Source organism: Piliocolobus tephrosceles, chromosome 9, assembly GCF_002776525.5.
Source record: "Piliocolobus tephrosceles isolate RC106 chromosome 9, ASM277652v3, whole genome shotgun sequence".
NCBI classification, from domain to species: Eukaryota; Metazoa; Chordata; class Mammalia; order Primates; family Cercopithecidae; genus Piliocolobus; species Piliocolobus tephrosceles.
In genome coordinates this window covers 114,856,425-114,877,672 of record NC_045442.1, presented here as the reverse complement: position 1 = coordinate 114,877,672, position 21,248 = coordinate 114,856,425, and the positions used below count along the sequence as shown (strand labels likewise).

General features: G+C 41.4%; 2 protein-coding genes across 2 annotated transcripts in view; one reads left to right on the top strand and one right to left on the bottom strand.

Annotated features, from left to right (window-relative positions):
* The window catches only part of PTER (phosphotriesterase related), a 41,911-nt gene extending 29,158 nt beyond the window's left edge, over positions 1–12,753 (top strand). Inside the window, exons 4-5 of the mRNA XM_031936211.1 lie at positions 4,111–4,251; positions 10,080–12,753. Of these exons, the coding sequence (XP_031792071.1) occupies positions 4,111–4,251; positions 10,080–10,290 (352 nt within the window). The 3' untranslated portion in view covers positions 10,291–12,753. The remainder of the gene's footprint in view (positions 1–4,110; positions 4,252–10,079) is intronic.
* Positions 11,012–20,822, bottom strand: C1QL3 (complement C1q like 3). The gene is made up of 2 exons (XM_023223215.2): positions 19,421–20,822; positions 11,012–13,723 (listed from the first exon to the last, which is right to left on the bottom strand). The coding sequence occupies exons 1-2, from the start codon at positions 20,006–20,008 to the stop codon at positions 13,544–13,546; spliced, it is 768 nt and encodes a 255-aa protein (XP_023078983.1). The 5' UTR covers positions 20,009–20,822; the 3' UTR covers positions 11,012–13,543.
* Positions 20,823–21,248: the final 426 nt, after the last annotated feature.

The window sequence follows — 21,248 nt, the reverse complement described above, 5'->3', positions numbered from 1 at the left end:
TTTTTTTTTTTTTTTTGTTGTTGTTGTTGTTGTTGAGATGGAGTCTCCCTCTGTTGCCCAGGCTGGAGCGCAATAATGTGATCTTGGCTCACTGCAACCTCCACCTCCCAAATTGAAGTGATTCTCCTACCTTGGCCTCCCAAGTAGCTGGGACTACAGGCACAAGCCACCATGCTTGGCTAATTTTTGTATTTTTAGTAGAGATAGGGTTTCACCATGTTGGCCAGGCTGATCTTGAACTCATGACCTCAAGTGATCCGCCCACCTTGGCCTCCCAATGTGCTGGGATTACAGGCGTGAGCCCCCATGCCCCGCCAATATTTGTAACATTCATTTCTTAATTGACTTCACACTAGTGTTTAGTTATCCAGAGGGGGTCATATCACTATATGTCAGTTTAAAAAAATGAATAACTACATACACACACACACACACACACACACACACACCCCATAGTAAGAAAGTAAGCAGTTGTCATGATTCCCATAGTTCCTTTCTCTTTGATCATGTCATTCAAATTGTCTAAAATAACAGTAAAGATTTAATCCTGCTTACTATATGTAGTTACCCTCCGACTTAGCAATTAAAAATCTCCACAAGTGAATCCCTTCTTCCCTTTCTGGGATTTTCACTGTCTTCCCCGCATACTACCCTTTGATGGTAAATTCTCCATTTTCCACGTGCAGTTGGAGGGTACCATGGGGAGGAAATCAAATTTCAAATTAAAAACTAAAGCATACTCTGTGCACATTCAGTCATTGTAATTCTGGAAAATGTCCTTTGAGTAAAAAACAATATTTAGCAGTAGGAGAAACTCTACAGTACGGTGGTTTAGAAGAGTAAGTTCTAACTTTGAGATGAATTTAAATTCTAGCACATCACCTTGAGTGAGTATCTAATCGCTCAAGTCCCAGTTTCTCGGTCTTTAAAATTGAGACCTGCTGGGATTATAGAGAGTATTAAATGAGATAATACATGTAATGCACTTCACACAATGTCAGACACATAGTAAGTTCTCATAATTGTCAGCAAGATGATAATGATGCTAAGTGACTTTACTTTTTATTTTCAGTTGGAGCTGAGGCTAAAGATTTTTCTAAGGCTTTACATTTACCACGGACTTTTCACTAAGTATATGCCTCAATATAGCAATGAAAATTTAGAAAAGTGATTCTCAAGGCATTGGGCCAAAGGAAACAAAAAGACATTAGGAGCAGAAATAAGAGTATGATCCAACCTGTCATTGGTGGCTCCATTTCCCTCCTGACTCCTCCCCCCTCCCAGTACCCTGCCCATATTGGATAATTAACACACTGAATTTACTCAAAAGGAAAAAATACTAAACTTACCTCTTCCCGCTTAACGTTACTTTAATTGTGTATATTTTGTTTTTTTTCAAGTATGGTTCTTTGGGGAAAACAGAATATGTTTTCTATAGAAAAACACATATTCTTTCAGCCTAGTAATTTTGGAAGCAAAAGATGGTCTCCATGGTAAGAAGATGGTAAATGAGTAGTATTAATAGAAGATAGCACAGAACTAATGTACATTTTATAGTATAAAGGAAAGATTTTTTAGCCTCCCTGCCTAAAACAACATCGTGAACTCTAAGTTCTGCTAAATTGGTGAATAAAATGAAAAGGAGCCAGCCAGGGGATGATAGCTCAGAATGAAAGTCAATAGTCAACTCCCAGAAATCTCACAGGAAAGGAGACACCTCCCGCACCCATGGTACACGGAGGTTTAATTGGTTCTCCTGTGGTTTGTAAGGAAAGCTTTGACTAGGCGTGGTGGCTCACGACTGTAATCCCAGGACTTTGGGAGGCCAAGACAGGTGGATCACCTCAGGTCAGGAGTTCGAGACCAGCCTGGCCAACATGGCAAAAGCCTGTCTTTACTAAAAATACAAAAATTAGCCGGGAGTGGTGGCGCACGCCTGTAGTCCCAGCTACATGGGAGGCTGAAGCAGGAGAATCACTTGGACCTGGGAGGTGGAGGTTGCAGTGAGCCGATCATGCCACTACACTCCAGCCTGGGTGACACAGGGAGACTCTGCCTCAAAAAAAAAAAAAAAACTTTGAAAATTCTTCTGACCTCTTAGAAGTAGATTCATGGACACAATAATGGGCTTTTTTTTTTTTTTTTTTTTTTTTCCTTTTCCTTTCTTTCTTTCTTTTTTTTATTTTTTTAATTTTTTTTTTATTTTTAGTAGAGATGGGTTTTCACCATGTTGGCCAGGCTGGTCTCAAACTCCTGGCCTCAAACGATCCATCCACTTTGGCCTCTCAGAATGCTAGGATTACAGGCATGAGCCACCATGCCCAGCCAGATATTAGTGCTTTTTGTTTTTTGAGATGGAGTCTTGCTCTGTCACCCAGGCTGGAATGCAGTGGCATGATCTCAGCTCACTGCAACCTCCACCTCCCGGTTTCAGTCAATTCTCATGCCTCAGCCTCCTGAGTGGCTGGAATTACAGGTGCCTGCCACCACCCCCAGCTAATTTTTGTTTTGTTTTTGTTTTTTGAGACGGAGTCTCATTCTGTTTCCCAGGCTGGATTGCAATGGTGTAATCTCAGCTCACTGAAACCTCTGTCTCCTGGGTTCAAGCAGTTTTCCTGCCTCAGCCTCCCAAGTAGCTGGGATTACAGGCACCCACCACTATGCCTGGCTACTTTTTAGTATTTTTAGTAGAGACGAGGTTTCGCCATGTTGGCCAAGCTGGTCTTAAACTCCTGACCTCAGGTGATCCACCCACCTCGGCCTCCCAAAATGCTGGGATTACAGGTGTGAGCCACCACACCCAGCCATTTTTGTCTTTTTAGTAGAGATGTGGTTTTACCATGTTGGCTAGACTTGTCTGGAACACCTGACCTCAAGTGATCCACCCACCTTGGCCTCACAAAGTGCTGGGATTGAGCCACCACGCCCTGCCACAAAATAGTGCTTTAATCCTCACATCATGGAGTTGCCAAAGTAATAGAAATATCAGCATGAATTAAAAGCCAATAAGACAATGACTGTCTAATGTTCTCAACTCATCTCCAGATCATTTTCAAATCCCAAACGATCCCTTATAAATCTGTAGGTCCTTCATTCCTTTCACGCAGTGTCTAACGGGGTATATTTTTCCTTCATTCCCTTCATGCAGTGTCTTCCTTCCTTTCATGAAATGTCTAATGGGGTATATTTTTCTTTCACTTTTTTTTGCATATTGTTCTTCTGCTAGGATGTTTTTATTCCTTCTTAGCTCTCTGTGTGATTGGATCTCTACAATGGTATTTTGGGGTTACCTTAGTGCATCTCTTTTTACTTGTTATAATGTAAATTTCTTGAGATAATCTACTCTTGCTCTGTACTCTACTCTTCTCTGTAGCCTGTACTTGTCTTACATTTCTCTCCTTTCCCATTCATTTACATAATCTTACATCCTAAAATAGTTATATTCTTTATATGATAGCTATTGAAATGAGAAGATATCCATAAAATTTATCATAAAATAATAAATTTTATTTAAAAAATAAGCACTCCAGAACATAAATATCTGTATCAGTATTGTGCCTTAAAGTTGTTGGAACAGCATTCTTTAAAGGCTTTAGAATTAATTTTAGAACCACTTTACAATCTTCACAAGAAAATCACCCTGCTACCACAAGGCAAAGCCTCATGTGTTACCCAGATTAGCATTACTCACCTAATTTGCCAGACCTGAGGCCAGATTTCCTTTGATAGTTTTCACAGTTCATAGCAGTCCTTAGAGGATGAAAATTTACTCCATTAAGGATTCTCAAAATAGTGTGGGGGCGTATTCTGAACACAGTTCTGAGGGAGAATTCCAAACTTGCTTTGCAATAATGGAAGCATCATTAAACTAAGTCTGTAGTACTCAAGTACTTTAGAGGGGAAAACTCCCTTTTAGATGAGTAAGTTCTGTTATTTCTGGTAACAAATTGAACTTACTATTTTATACTCACATCATTAAGAGCCATTTCAGAAGTTTCTGTTACTTGACTTCAACTATGTTCTTGTACATAGTGTGCTTAAAACTTCTAGTATGTACATGTGGAAAATGGGCTCCTCATAATAACAATATATCTGTTGTATTGTTTCTAGGACTATACTTGATAAGAAGGAGCTCTTGGAGTTTGCTCAACTTGGCTGCTACTTGGAATATGACCTCTTTGGTACTGAACTACTTCATTACCAACTCTGCCCAGATATTGACATGCCTGATGATAACAAAAGAATTAGAAGGTAAATATGGTAAAATCTCTCATAGCATTCCCTTTCCCTAGTCCTTTTTGACTGTCATATCTAGGAAAGTATTAGCAAAGATTCAGAAAACAGTAAGCAGGCTGAACCACAGACTTGCAGAGAAAAATATATCTATGCAGTTTCAGGGAGAAAATCTCTCTATATTATTTTAAGGAGAAAATGAGTCATCCTAAGTAGGCTAAAGCTTAGCAGAGCCTTAGAAGTTCAGTGCAGATGGGCAGCTGACAGGAAACACAGATAATACCCAACCCCTGCCATGAAAATCAGAGAACAAAAGACATTTTCCTCTTTTTACCTCTAATGAAATAAGCTGTTCCTCTCTCAGGTTGACCACACTAAAGCCATAACTTCCTACCAGTAATATTTGAAATGCTTTATGCAAAGTTTTCATTAAAAAGGTGATTTCAAGTTAAATGCTAAAAGTGTAAGGTCTAAAGACTATCATGTAAATATCATGTAAAATGAATGCAACCTTCCAAAATTGTATAATGTGTGATGCTGGCAGATAATTGTAGGAGTCATTCTTTGTAATCAAGTAGAAAATTTGAGGTGTCAACAATACCTACCGAGTTTGGTCTTGGTCACATGGTGATATGAAGATTGAATGAACCAAGTTAGAAAATCTAGAAGGAGAAATAAATTGGAGATTGACAAGGAAGACTTTTATTTGGGAATATCTAAGTGTTGCTATCCAGTGAAGCCCTAAGATATGGTTTGTATGTGATAGTTGAACCGTGGGAATGAATGACATCACTCAGAGAAGAGGATAAGGACAGAGATCTGGGGACAGAGACATTTAAGGAATGGAGTAGGAACCGTCACTCAAGGAAAGGTTGAGAAGTTTTCAAAGTGATAACATGAGAGATATATGTTGTTATGGAAGTCAGTAGAGAGGAAGACTCAGGGCAGAAAGGCTTGGATGCCGGTAATAAGTGACAAATATCAAGGGAAATAAAGACTGAAAAGCATCCATTGGATTTCACAATTAGGAGGCTGACATTTTATAAACAGTAAGTGCAATCTCAGTGGAAAAGGCTTGAGGAATGAGTGGGCCGTGAGGAAGAGGAGAGAGGATGCTGAGGTGACTCAAGAAGTGTGGCAGTGGAGGGAAGCAAGGAGTTGAGGCTGGAGTTAGAAGACAACAAAGGATCAAGGGAAGTTTCTAGTAAGAGTTGAGAAATGTTTATGTGACTAAGAGCAAGAGCAGAGAGAGAGCCAGAGAGAATGAGTCCAGGGAAGTGGTGCCCATTCCACAGGGTTACTATAGAATTGACATGAAATAATGTATTCCAAGTTTTTATCTGAGTGTCTGGTGCAGAGTATGGAAGTGTTCAATAGATGTTGATTTTTAGAAACTCTGGATAGATAAGAAATATAGAGCAAGGTTCCCAAGGCGACAAATAGATGGAATCTGGGGAACAAATAGAATGTTGGTTGAAAGGATGCTTTCTCCATTGAAATGAGAGGGCGTGACACAGCAATGGGGTGAATGCAAATAAAAGTCTTAGTGAGGGAAACAGGAGACTGAGGACCCATGTCCTTTAGTGTCTCTGTGAGGTGGACATGGTTATCTCCTGAGAAAAAAAGAGTGGATTTAGGGCAGGACCATGTAGAGCAGGAGGAAGGCTAGGAATGGCTGTCAGGTCAATGAGAGAGACCTTGACATGGGTGTGTTATATGCGAGACATAGTTGAGTCTAGAAAGCATGATTGCGTGCCTGTGCATTGGCACCAATGCACATGATTTCGTGATTATTTTCCAAAAGCAAAAATGTTTTGCGTTTTGGTAGTAGAACCAGAGAAGTTGTGTGCATACAAGCAGAAAATAGGAATAATTCAAGAGATTGAGGGTTGGGATTCTGTCTGAAAGAGATGGATAACAAAGGAGGGGTTGAGATGAGGGTCATGGGATCCAAGCTGGAGGGGATAAAGCATAGAGAGGCATGGGCAGATAGACAGAAAAGCATAGCAGGGCAAATAACTGCACTGCAGGCTTTAATGAAGTAGGTGGAGCAAATATATGCTCAAGTATATATACTATACACACACACACACGCACACACACACAGAGTAGAAGAAATGAGTGGAAAAAGTAGAAAGAGGTAACATGATCAGAGTAGGAAACTGAAGATTGAGATATTCAGACAAGAACTAGAATATAATTATGAGAACAGAAAAGTGATTGCAATGGAAGTAGCAAAGCTGGAATTGAGAAGTTATGTCCAGGAACCATGAGATTCAAGTATCAATAGTTGAATAAGGCACACTGGGTTGAGGGGAAGATCTTGACCCCGTGGTCATAGTTGGGACATCCTGAGGATCTTTCCCTGGGAAGTCGACATTTATGTCCTTATGCCTTCTGCTGTCTCCACGTTCTGGCATTCTGCCTTGATCACCTCATTAATGGTATATGCTTCAAGTTTAGTATCAACAGGGAAAGCTAGTTAATCAATGTTGCTCTAGTTAGGTAAGATGGCAACACTCAACTCTACATGAGCAAATGACTTCACCTGCCTTGACCAATGAAGCTCTGTCATTTCTTTTAATACTCAGATCAGTTATTTGACAGGTAGGTGTATTGATTCTTTGTTTATTTTTGTTTTATTATTTTAATTTACTTGCCCAGGAACCCGATTCAATACAGGTGAACCTGTTTCCCTAAAGCCCTAGTAGTTAGTTTATACTCAGAGGAGACTATTCCTTGCCTAAAGGCATCTGGAATTTAAAATAGGGCAGTGCAATCAGTCATTCTCATCTTTCATAATCTCAAAAACATGATTTTTCTGATCAATGCCCTCAACGCATGTTCTATTTCTTCTTCTTTTTTTTTTTTTTTTCTTTTTTTGAGACTGAGTCTGGCTCTGTCACCCAGGCTGGAGTGCAGTGGTGCAATCTCAGCTCACTACAAGCTCCACCTCCCAGGTTCACACCATTCTCCTTCCTCAGCCTCCTGAGTAGCTGGGACTACAGGTGCCCGCCACCACACCCGGCTAATTTTTTGTATTTTCAGTAGAGACGGGGTTTCACCGTGTTAGCCAGGATGGTCTCGATCTCCTGACCTTGTGATCTGCCCACCTCAGCCTCCCAAAGTCCTGGGATTACAGGCGTGAACCACCACGCCCGGCCGGCCTCAAGACATATTTTATTTTCTAAATCATCTTGGAAATGGGAACTTTGCACTCCGGATTGGCTTCCTTTTCCCAAGCCCCTTTGTGGTAGTAAGGTGCATATTTTGCACACCTGTGTCTTACATGAGGCTCCCAGACCTTCTAGAACAAGAAAAAGATCTGTAAAGGGGCATATATGAAAGAGAGAGGAGGGTCAGATGACCAATGGCTCCCCTAGCATTCCTTCTTAGCTCCTTTTGGCCATTTGTTTATCCTTTACTGTGCTAAATATAGCCATTCTGGATGTATGGAAATAGTAAAAATTATTATAATATAAATGTGTGTATATGTATATAATGCATGTGTGCTATTCCATACATATGTACATGTATGTGTGCTTAATCTTCCTTAAATTAAACCATGCATTATCACTTGACCCAAGGACAGCCCATGTTAAGCACTGAATGCCCTTTTGGGTTGCAAGTGCTCCAGTACCCCACTGTCTTGCACACTTGGTTTTCATCATGCATCATCAGTCCTTTTCTGAGCCATTGTAGTCTTAAACCTCTGAAGTGCATGAACACAGAAGCACGCGTCTGCCTACCTCTGGTGTTCAGCACCAGAAATTCTGTGTCTAACACCTGTTTTCAATCTTCTGCTCCATTTCTCAAATCTTATTATATCTCTGCCTTTTCACACTTTGTAGTCTCTCTCTAATATTTGTTTGCAAACGCTAACTCATTTGTATTTCTATAATTACCATGATTTTTTGTCTTCTCGTCTGTAGTGGCTCCCCCTTTTCTGGCAGCATCTCTGTAATTCCTGTTCTTCCATAAAATGGCACAACAGGAGAGATGATCTTTTAGTGTACGCGGGACGGGGCAGGTTTTCTGGATGGTCAGGATATAATTGTGTGTCCAGAACCATAACGTTATCTTTCTCCTGAGATAAGTAGTCTCCAGATTCTTGACTTGATGGGCCGTAAGGATTCCCGGTCTGAAGTAGGAGTATGTTGTCCTCTATACTCTTTCATTCTACTTTACTATTTGGTAACATCAAGGTCTGACACAAGACATCTTAGAGGAATTTGTTTATCCACACGATCTGCCTTTGTAGTATGAGAAATTCTATTTCTCAGATAAGAAACATGGGCAAAAATTTTGGAAAATGCCCAGAAAATATCAGGGAGAAAGTGTTTCCTGAAACCTCCTATACCGTGATACTTCTTTGCAGTTGTGGATCAAGGTTTGTTACACTAAGGTTCAGCATTGTGTATGCATTCTGTCAAATCTTTCTCTTTGTTTTTTTTTTATGTGATCATAAAACTTATCTTAGATAATTCCCCTAAACTGAGTGTGTTCCAAAAGTAACTGCAGATCAGAACTTTAGGATATTATACAAATTTCAATGAGCCAAAAAACTGTAGTGGCACAAAAGTTGTTCCATGCGCTTACAGGACAGGCACGGCTCTTCTCTGCTGGTGCTTGCATTCCTTTGACCTGCAGATACAAAGTCTATTCTTCCATTATAACCTATTTTAAAATATATGTTCTCAAAGGGCAGGGCTTTGTGCCTGAGTTTGTGTGTGTGTGTGTGTAGTGCCCCACGTTTTGCTCACTGTAGTAATTAAATATGACTCATGTACTAGGACACCAAGAAATGCTTTTGAAACAAAAAAGATACCTTTCAAATAATCAGCCTCTGGGGGAAGGCACTGTCCATCCGTCTAGATCCACTTTAGAACCTAAACGCTGAAAAAACTATTCAGAGAATCTGAGAGAAGAGCCATTGTCTGCGAGTGGCATCTTCCACCATCAAAGACCCATGGAAGTCACGACAGACACTGCCCAGAGTCCAGACACGTACAGATGGTAGCTGTCAGGAGGTGACTCACACTACAGATTCCAGCATTTAACACAGCAAAGAGGATTTCATTTTTAGAGAATAGTTAGGAAGCTGTTCTTTAGTCCACTGACTACAAATTTAAAGGAATAGCTTATTATTTTAGCAATCTTGCTGACATGGAAAGAAGACGGAATACATTTGTATTGGTCAGTTGAATCCAGTCCTCAGAGACCACAACTAAATCAAAATTGCCATAGACTTCAAAGGGACAAATGGTTAAAATACTGACCAACCTTTTTTCAGTGACTTTGTAGCTTACCAAGTGCCCCTCACTTGCAGATCCACTGATTTGGCTCTCAGAATATTTTACTTGTAGTGAGATTCCTTTTGTTTCCCTATTTTAATCACAAAGAGTCCTTGATATTGATTTGCTAGATAAAAGGAGAGAGCAAGAATGAGATCTGAAAAATGGGCCCACAGAGAGAGGCATTTGAGAGAGGACTGCTGAATACAAATCCAGAACAAAGTTATTTAGCGAAATGCCAAAGTGGTCATTCATCCAAACTGGCACATCCTATTAGAAGCTACCTTTAATGCGGTATTGCCGGGCGTTGTCATAAATATCACAGGTTAGAAATTTCTGTGTGAATGGAATAAGGATATGTTCCTGCTAGGATACAGCAATATTTGTATCATCACCACACAATATTTATTAAAGTTCTCTCAGTACACACGCCACAGTAGAAGGCAGTATCTTTACGATAAGCACAATAGGTTAATGAGTAAAAAGTCAAAAGCACCCTGAAAAGCGAAAATGAAAGACAAATGACATCTAATGAGTTAACGTTTTTCACAGGGTGCGTCTCCTGGTGGAGGAGGGCTATGAAGATCGAATTCTGGTAGCACATGACATACATACGAAAACCCGGCTGATGAAATATGGAGGTCACGGCTATTCTCATATACTCACCAACGTTGTTCCTAGAATGTTACTGAGAGGTATAACTGAGAATGTGCTTGATAAGATTCTAATAGAGAACCCTAAGCAATGGCTAACTTTCAAATAGGATGGTTGCTTATGAATTCGCACCTTGAGTGTAAAACTGGCGGAGAATATTCAGCGATTTCCAGTCCACTGAGAGCTATTAATCAGTTACCTAGGACTAATGACAGATCATTTCCTTCTGATGAGAAGTGGGAGGGTTTGCCTTCTCTGAGACCAGCTATTACACCTGTGCCTCTAGGGAGTTACTCAGCCTAATTGAGCCCTATTATTTTGCCTTAACAAAATAAATACAGAAGTACCTATTTCTAAACAATGATTTAAAGTCTATATCCCCTAAGTGGAGTTGTTTTTCTCCCTAATCTATCAGCTGCACTACTTCAGAAAATGTAATGTGTTTCTAGTTGAATTATTCCCTTCTTAAGCGATCTAATGTTTCTTGTAATATTGATGATCCTACTAATTATCCTGCTGTTCTTTAATTAATGCTTAATGAATAATATGGCACTTTAAAATAGCTCCTTCAACAAGAGAAGTTAAATTTTGAGACTTTTTCCCCAAAGGATACTGTCTGTAATACGATTACCAATTCACAATGATAAAAATATTTTGAAAGGTTAATTTTATGCTGTCCACCTATCTATATATTCTTCTGATAAAATGGTTTTGATATCTTTGGCTTTCTGGTATCTATTTTTGCTGTAAATTTTGCTGTTTTTGCAACCTTTGTGTAAGAACACATAACACTACTGAATTATAAAAATTCAATCATAAAAGTCAAAATATATTACATAATATAGTTTAATGAATCATTACATTTATAATAACAAAGGCCACAATTTAATTAACTGATAAGATATAATGCAAAAAAAAGGAGAAATGTTTGCCTTATATATATTCCCTTTATTTCCTTTACCTTGTGTTTTTCCTTGGACCTAAACAGAGAAAATAATGCTTATTTATCTGAAGAAAAGGTCAGATCTATTGGAAATGACAGCCTGATACTAGAGCTTCCTCTTTAAAAGGTATCCAGCCCTGATATTTTGTGTAAATAAAGCATTTTTAAAAACTCTTAGTTAAAACACTTAGGTGATGGCCACTGCTGCTTATAAATTCATCTTTTGGTTGAATCCTCACTATGCTATTTGGCACCTAAAAATATTCTCCAAACCCTTGCTGCCAATTCATCTTTGATAAGTACATAGTTAATTCGAAATAAAATCCATTGCGATTCATTTATGAGTTATCTTACATATCACAAAGGCCAATTAGAATTAGTCCTTATTCTTGATGAAAAGTCTGTTTTTACTCATAAAAATCGTGACAGTTACTCAGACCCAGGCATTTCAACAGAGCTAACACCACCTTCAGATAGGCACACCATGCATAACTCTTGGGAAGTTGAGCTTTGCTAAATAAAAGATATTTCAGCTGATCAGAGATGATCAAGCTTTCTGTGTATTGGAACAGAAAGTAACAAAGAGGAATGAGCCAGGAGAACAAATTAATTCCTTTAAATAAAAAGAAATGCAAGTGTCCTTCACCAGTAAAGCAAGCAAATTTTTAAATTTTCTGTTTTTGAAATCTGCTTGTCAAAGAGTTTTCAAAGGCAATGAAAGGGGAACAGATTTTTCATTGTAATAGTGGAAGTTGTGTGATAGTTAGGAGATATCAACATGCATTTTTAATCTTTTCCTTAGATGAAAGAGATGGCTTTTGGCAGTGTGTTCTAACCAGCAAGAAAAGATTTGTATTACTCTCCAAATCTACTGTACTGTCAGCTTCAGTCTACCTGAGAAAAGAGAAAAAAAATTGATAGCTCAAATGCATATAATTCATAAACACTGCAAAGGAGAGCCACTTGGTGTCTGCAGTCCTCATATGAACAATCTGTCACAGAATGCAGTTAAAGTATTGATTGGCATATGGTAATACAGCAACCATAGCCTTAACTTACAGACCTGTAAAATAAAGGGCATTTTTACCTAATACAATTAATTTTCTAGATAACTCTTAAAGAGAAGTTGTTTTAACTGTTTTTGCTACTCCATATATTGTCATTCAAAATATATTTTAACCCAAAATAAGTTAAATAATTTAAGCATCTTTGTGTGTGTATATATGCATATACTTTTTTATATTAAAATTTTGAGGCTATACAGCCACTGTGCCCTATGGAATAAAGCCATATATATATGTTTTATATTATATGTTTTATATGTATATAAAACACTTCATCTAACATATATATGTGTGTGTGAGTATATGTGTGCGTGTTTAGCAGATATTTGTATAAAATATAAACACTGTTGTCATATGGGTTATGTGTGAAATTGTTAATTTTGAAATAACCTCAGGCCACAGACTTGTAGTAACCATTTGAAGGCCTCACCTAGTGTCCCCTTGGTGACGTATGCAGCAGCTCAAATTAAACCTTTGTGCATTGGGTTATGAATAATCTTTTGTTCCAAAGATGGCAAAAGCCTCGGCTTGATTTGATACTAAAGAATAAATTTCTCTGACTTTCCCAGTGAATCTAAATGTATGCAGTTGACAAAATGGACACATAAGGGCTTTTTCTAAATACCGTACATAATTACACATTTTCACACTTAGAGGGTAATCCTATGATACACTGTCAATCTCTATTTTTAAAGACTATCACCAGAAAAGAGAGAAAAGAAAATTCATATAAGAAAAAGAAAATGTGAAAATGATCATAGGCTTGGGAATTCCCTCAAATCCAGAAAATTCCAGGTTAAGGCTTGAAGTTGAATCATTCCCAGGTCTAGCTCTAAAGTTAACAAGAGTACAAGGCAAACAATTTCTTTGGGGACAAGCAGCATTATTTCAATTAGACCTTCTCCTGCAGGGTAAAAATCATTCTTCCCCACACTATGAATGGACTCGAAGTATCATAATAAGCAGGTAAACTCACAAGAACCAAAGCCGACATATGGATAAAAGCAGCAAGATCACAGTACACCAAAGTATCATATATATTGAAGAAATAATTCAATGTCTTAGATTTGTCTATAAAAATTTGTGATCTATATAGGACTTCATTCACATGGACACTAACGATAAGGAGTATTTGCTTTGGCGGTAGTGGATCACACATCTGCTTATCTTGCTTTGATATTTTTTACATAATGTTTCTGAGTGATACAGATGTGAGTCAGGTAGCATTTGATTTCCCCACATATACACAACCGAGGTGCCCTGCCATTGGCATCCCCTGGGATCCTTGATTCACTGACGTTAGCCATACGCATCCAGTGTTCAAACTCAGAATGATAAGCTTAGTCTCTGCGTTATCAGTCAGCGTAAATAATAAATCCAGAAAACGTGCTGTATTTGTTGTTGTTCCCTCCATGGGCTTTCCCGCCATCTAACTTGATATAGACTTCGTCTCCCGGCTCCAAATGAAGAACCACACTGTTACTGGCATAGTCGTAATTCTGATCAGCATCCTGGGCAATTGCGCTAGCACGCACCTATGTGAAACAGACAAGAATTAGGATGCGTAAAGGAGAATTCTCAAGTTTTCTTTTTTGCCATTCATGCAGCATCACAAGCTGACTTGCTGCCATAGCACAGAATTTAGCATAGGAAAGTCCATGTTGACCTCAGAGCTTTATGAGAATAGTGCTGTGGCAGTTTCAGCTACATTGGTGAGAAGGAGGACAGAAAGGGACAAAATAGTGCTTCAGTGGGGACGATTCTGGCAGTCTTCTCTAACTCCACATTCTGAACTATGCATGCAATTTATCATCTTCCTATATCACTTGTTTTTCTAACTCCTTCAATCCCTATGCCCAATCACATTTTGAAATGAAACTAATAGTATTTTTTGCATTTTGGTTTAAGCCAAATAGCAATATTCTAATCAGCTGTTTATGAGTACAGAAGTTGAAGTCTAAGTTCAGCTGTTCACCACAATTATTAGAAAACTGAGGTATGTAATAGCTAAAAATACCCAGGAAAATACCAACTCCTCTGCTACTTACACAGAAAAAAAAAGAAAAAGTCTTTTGATATAGGGCTTTCCAAATCTAATTCATGTAAAGCCCCCTTTACCAGGCTGCTTCAGAAGCTTAGCTCATTTATACATCTTTGATTATATCACCCAAGTTTTCAGAGCTCCTTTTTCCATCGTGTCTTTTTATTACTTAACTATGACATGTGCATTTAAATCAACAATTTAACCTCAACATATCTAAAACTTAAAGAAGGGACTAAATTTTCATGTTCTGAGGCCTCTCACGTTTCAAGAATTTTTGAATGATTTCATTGAATATCCACTTACACTTAGGAGATTCTAAATACGTGGCTTGATTTGAGGACAGACGCTGCTTATAATCTGCCCATGGGAAGCCTGTGATCTCATTAGTGAGTTGACAGACATTTACAAACAGTCAAATTGCTTATCTCATGCATTGTGGACATTCTGTCAGATCCTTAGCTCAAATTAGGCTTCATATGCATTTAGATATATTTTGATTCTGCCTTGGAAAATCTTTCAACAGGCAGACTTAGATTTGATTTATTTCAGTAAAGCATCTACTTTGTGGCTTGTTTCATTTCTATTCCACTATAATGATATTTCCCTGAATAACATAGCAAGTGATTTAGTGGTTTTGTAAACCTGCACTATGTAATAATGCATGATTTGGGGTACAATATGCTGGATTTTATCACTTGGAAAAATGAGAGAAATGAGATAGAAGTTCAGAATTTCCAAAATTTAAATGATGGGTTTTCCAATTAAATTTTCATGTGATTTGCTCTCACATTAATGCTGAAACGTTAAAAAAAGGACAAGGCTCTTTAACACTGCTGAACCTGTAAAGTCATTTGAGTAGTATCTTTAAAATGTCTTTCTGGGTATCATATAGCAAAAGGAGAAAATGACCTAAAGGATTTAGAATTGCTTAGCACTGTACTAACAGGCACTAATATAATGAAAGCAATATACCATGTAATTATGCTTGGAAGCCTTGACTCCAAAGTATATGCCAATTTAGTAAAGTGGTCCATTTTGACCATTAAATAATAATGCAGTTTGACTTCATAATATTTTCTAAAAATTAATCATGAGTTTGTAGGAGTTGAATGCTTTGATTCATTTATTTCATCTAGCCATTAATTCCCAGGGAAACAAATCTACAAGAAGGATATTGGTATTATGACTTGTGTTTTTTCTCATCTGTGGATTTTTAATGGGTGAAAAAATTTAAAAACAAAATATTAATAAGCTATATTAGTAATACATTAGTTATCAACCCATAATATACTCCTCAGCTATTACTAAAAACCAGACACATTTTATTCAGTGCTTTGGGTGTTTAGGACATATTCTATGGTTATTGGGCTTTAACATGGTTTTCTACATGAAGGTATTGGAGAAACAGGACACACTAAAATTACGTGATTTAGACACAATAATCCTTTTAAAAATATAATGCCATTTTTATTCTCCACGGTGTAACCACAAAACCAAGTAAACATCACCATTTTCATTCAGCAGGTGTAACCACAAAAGCCTATGAATGCATTAGAGTGATTCCACAGACTGAAAGGTTACCCTCACAGTTCCCACCACCTTTGTTGGATCAAGCCAGTGTGGTTGCTCTTTAATGCAGGTAATTCTCTAAGATTTTAACCTATACTGTACCGTAAGACTGTCCCAGTTAAATAATTGCCATACTCCAGTGTACTTGGCATGATTTTGGTATGCCTGCTCACCTGATCATACTCTAAAGATATAACAGGACTTGAAATTTCAAGCTCTAGTATCCAGCTCAACAATTGACTTCAACAATTCTTTCAAGCCATCAAACTATTGAGGAAGGTAATGTGTTCACCCTGGAGGCTATTTCCAGATTCCTAAGTGTACACTGATTTCAGCATTCTGTCTGGGAATACAATCCATCCTTTCTTCAGCGCAATTGACCGATTTCTACCTAAATTTACTCTAATATCTTTTCTTATTACAAGATAACTATGTAGATTCTGCTTTATCTTTAGTCATATTTCTTTAACCCTAAAAAGATTATTAATTTGACATGTCATTGATCTCTCTAATAAGTGAATACCAACCCACAAACCACTCATCCTTTTAAAAATATTTTGTGTGCATCAGTGCCATAACTAATAAATGTTTAAGAGTACCAACTGGTCTTTAATTATTTTATGCTTTTAATCCTGAAACAGTTTTAGTTTTCATTACAGTGGCTTATTTATTATAGTGGCATTAGAGTAATTGTATTCAAATAGCAATTTTTCTTCATGTTTTCTGCTAAGAGGATTACAAACATTAAAGAGATTTCCTCCGTTCAAATGTAAAGCTATTTGAGTCGAACTTTTACCTTTAATATGCACTGTCATGGGCTTTCAACAAATGGTAGGATTAAATTTAGGTTGATGGCTTCATAGGGAGTATGAGAGCTGCGGTCCTTTTAGGGGTATGTTTCTGTGTCTGCAATAGGTTGTGTAGTTTTAGCATTATCTTATTAGTGAGGATCTATCATTAGAGATAATATTTATGGTGACATTTGTAATTTAATTAATTGCCACTGATGTTCTCGTTATTTCATTTTCATTGTACTTCTGTGGAATCATAAACAAAAGGTTAAGTGGCACATCAGGTTAATTTACCAGTCTTTGATGTTTCCATCTGTGATCTCACATTCTACACAAAGCATAAATAAAATGGCTCTCATACGGTTATGGTCCAGAAGCATTTCTCTCTCTTAGTTTAATTTTTAGTTTAATTTTTGTGCTTCTCAAAATCTACTTAATCCATAGAACGTTACGCTGACATGGATCTCTGAGTTTCTGTTTTATGAAAACAAATTAGGTCAGCTCAGAGAGGGAGCCTGCCATTCTAAGAAGTGATCAGACCCAGAATATAATTGAAAAGAAAGAGTGAAGTGTTATTTAAAATTAATGAAAAGATTTTATAAGATTTCTCATTTGTAACTGCCTGCAGACTGGACTTGACAAAATAGTTCTAGTCTAGAGATAAAATTCCTTAACAGTAGTGGTGTAGTAACCATTTTCCAAAATAGTCCACACTGAACTAAGAAAGCAATGTTGTTTACCACTATAGATTTATTTTTCTGAATTACCTGTTGCATACCTTTTGCAGAAACAGCAGCTTAATATTCCCAATGAAAAGCATTATGCATTATAAGGTCAGCTGTTTTACCTTATTCTTTTTCCTGATCTTCATGGAATGTGTGTGCTAGCATGATACAAAGGAAGATTTTACACCCCAAACATTGAAATAATTTTAAAAACAAAATGCACATAGAACACCTACTTGGTGTTATTTTCTTGGAATCAGTGTAATATACACAGGCTCAGCAGTCTAGACGTTAACATTTAAACCAATGTAAATGTATTAATCCCTGCTTTTTTCATGCAATTGCAATTTCCAGATATTTAAAGATGTGAGCATTTTTATACATTTGCTGATAAAATTGGAATCATTTGGTTTTAATCGATACCTCTAAAAATCATCTCTTCAGCCCGATTGTATTTTCCAGACCTGACCTTTGAGTCAGAAGACAGCCAATTTGCAAATAAAGGGGTGTCTCATGGCTGCCTGCTGAGGGGCTGTTCATAAGCCTTTTTGTGAGGGTGATTCAATAGCTCCATTCTGGTACAGTGAGTCATGCCCGTTTTAGCCATTTGCCTATAACTGTTTTACTGCTCTGTGAATAATTTTTATTTATCTTAATATTATTTTCATGCATAACAACTGTAATAAACAACCCTGTCAGTGCCTCCTGGTGGCCATTTTTCCTCTTTTTGTTCTATGTGTCCTGAGGGTCCCTTAGCTATTTGTAGGATAGGGTAGGGAACAGGACGTTTTCTGTCTTTCTCTCTTACGCATTTAGGACATCTTTTTTGTTGTTGTTGTTCTTTCACTTTGGAAAGAATTCTGACCCTGAGTTAGGTCTTCCGAATCCTGCTTGAATGGTGCTTAACAGAAACCTGGGTGATAGCTAAGAATCTCTGAATGTCCAGGGGGCGAGTTACCTAAAGCCCAATAGACCTCGTTTAAGTCAAAGTTGCAGCAGGAGAGGAGGTCTCCTGATGGCGATGCCACGGTCGCGGGCCATCCCCTATGCCACTCAATAAGCAAAGTTAAAACCCAGAAACTCAGCCCCAACCACAGGCTACAGGCTGCAAGGCCTCGCCCCAGTGGCTACTGATTCAGCTTGCACAGGAGGTCCCATTACACTTTTAGGTAGTTGCAAATATTATTTTCCTCCTCTGACTAAGAGATCAAACAAGCTTCGGTTTTGCAATGACCTCGAATTTCTCCACAGTAAAGTGGCCCCAGCAGAATACTGCAGACCCATGCGTAGCCCTTGTAGCGGCGCCGACTGGCTCAGGGAATCAAATCCTCTTGGCCGGCTGGTCCAGAGGCTGATAGACTCGGGGCTGGGCTCGAACCGGTCGTCCCCGCAAGCCACCTGCCCAAGCGTCCTCTGACTCCAGAGAGAGTTTGGGTTCTGAGTCTAGCTGCAAGCAGGGTTTCACTGCATGAACCCCCGAATCTCAACTATTCTTTTTGTTATCAGCATTCCTTGCCTCTCCCCTCCGCTATTTTTTGGCTGAAAACGAAACTGGAGTTTGCGCCTTGAAATTGACTATCTGTGAGTTTCACGGCCTGGGACGCCGCAAGGACTTGGCGACCGCGGGCCCTACGGTCGCTCCTCCGTTGTGGCTGCGCCCGGCTTGGACTCACTCCTTCGGGGCCCTTGTTTCTCCCTCGGGCCTTTGTCTACCAGCCCCGAGTCGGTCACCCTGCCACGCCCATTCCGGACTCCCCCAGCCCTCTCCACTCCCCAGAAAGCCCGTAGGCGACCAGCGCACGAGCTGTCCCGGGGACCCAGCTCCCGGCTTCCCGCCCCTCGAGGGTTGCGCTCGCAGGCGCGCGCACGGATCGAGGGTCCCAGACTCCGGAACCGCCCTCTCCAGGCCGCTGGGCGCCCTCCTGCGCGCACGACCCCCGCCTCTCCAGCGTGGGACTGCGTCCCCCTCGCCGTCGCTCCGGGAAGCCCGGCCGCCGCGCCCTTCCTCCGCGGGCTCCCACCCCCATTTCCGGGGTCTCCTCCCTCTCTCCCGCACCTTCCCGCGCTCCCTCCCCGCCCTCCCCGCCGCCCGCTGGCGCTCACCTGGTTGTTTTTGCAGAGATCAGCCCACATGCTGGTGCCGTCCCCTCCGCGCATCAGGACGTGGTAGGTGAAGAAGTAGATGCCGGGGATGGAGCAGGTGAACTTGCCGGTGGTGGGGTCGTAGTGGTTTCCGAGGTTGGTGACCACGTCGTCGAACTTGAGCACCTCGTAGCCTTCGTGCTGCCGCTTGAGGCCGGCGTAGAAGGCGATCTTGGGCACCGTGCTGTAGGTGGCGGCGCTGATGGCCCCGGCGGCGTTCAGGCCGGGCGCCCCGGGCGGGCCCGGCAGGCCTTGGCGGCCCGGCTCGCCCTTCTCGCCCGGGGGCCCCATGGGGCCCGGCGGCCCGGGCTCTCCGGGGGGCCCGCGCGGACCCGCCTTCCCGGGTCGGCCGGCCTCGCCTTTGGGGCCCTGGATGAAGGTGGGCAGGGACTGCATGAGGCCGCGGTCGGGCGTGGCAGCGGTGCTGGGCGCCTTGGTGCCCCCGTAGGGGTCGCAGACCATGCGGCAGGTGCCCAGCATCTCGTAGTGCGCCGACGTGCCGGCCGAGCTCACCAGCACCGGGATGAGGATCACCAGCAGCAGCACCATCACCACCCCCAGCGCCCCGGCGGCGATCAGGCGCCTCCTGCTGCCCACCAGCCGGCTCAGCGCGGGGCGATCCTCTTGTCTGCTTTTGGACAGAATTTTGAAGGTTGGGCGGGGACCTCTTCAGAGCCGAAAACAACCCCCTGCGAACCCCAACTCCCCTGGGCGGGCGCGCGCCGGCCGCTGCTACCGACTCCTGCTCCCCCCGCGGAGGCTGCGGCTGGGGAGGGAGCGCGGGCGCCCAGTGACTTGAGCCGAAGTCCCGAGGCTGGGGTGGGGGTCGGGGGAGGGGTGCGCGGGGCGCCCTCGCCTCCCGCGAGCTCCTTCGCACCTGTGGCTGCAGCGGGCGCCGGCGCGGCCACCGGGAGGGCAGAGCCAGCCGCCGCCTCCTGCGCTTGCCCGGGCCGCTCACACTTTTATGCCGCCGCCGCCTGCGATCGACTTTTCCGTTTTTGCAGACTGCGCCAGTTCGCACCAACTTTCCGTCTGAAGTTGCCTTTTTCTGCCTCCTCCTCCTCTTCTTTCGCTCGCTCAGTTCGCCCGTCGCTGCCTTTTTTTTTTTATTGCCTCCTTTCTCTCTTCCTCCTTTGCCACCACCACAACTCGAATAGACGCGCACCCCAAAGCCCCGCGTGGGCCCGGGCGTCCCCCGGGTGCGCCCAGCGGCGGCGGCGGCGGGCACTGTCGGCTCGGCGAGGCTCGGGGCTGGGGTGGAGGAGCGAGCGAGCAGCGGCGAGCGCCTCACTGCCGGGAGCGGAGCGAGAGAGAGACTGAAGGCAGAATTCTGCCTGGGTACCACCTGCCAGGAGAAGAGGAGGCTGACAAACGCGCGCCGGAGCAATTTATAGGCACCCAAGGCACAGAGGAAGGGGAGCCGCTTTGGCATCTCATTGCAGCATCTGCTCTGCTCATCCCACTCAGAGAGAGTTTGGCATTACTCTGACAATGTGGGATTTTTTTTTCGGCCTCTCTTTTTTTCTCTCTCTGCACATGGATGAACAGTGAGATTCTGAATACTCCCTTGCTGAACCAAGCGATGGCAGGTCCTGCTGGACCCATCTGGGGGAGAGAGACAGCTGTGCGACAGCTTTCAGGGCTCAAGGGTCACACCTAAGTCCCAGATTTCCCCACTGCCAGCAGCCCCAGTTGGAGGGTGGAGGTGAAGGTTGAAAGGAGGGTGGCTGAGTTGACAATGTTTCTTTGCTGGCTCCTCTACAATCAGTGCTTCAGGTGTTTCTCAAAA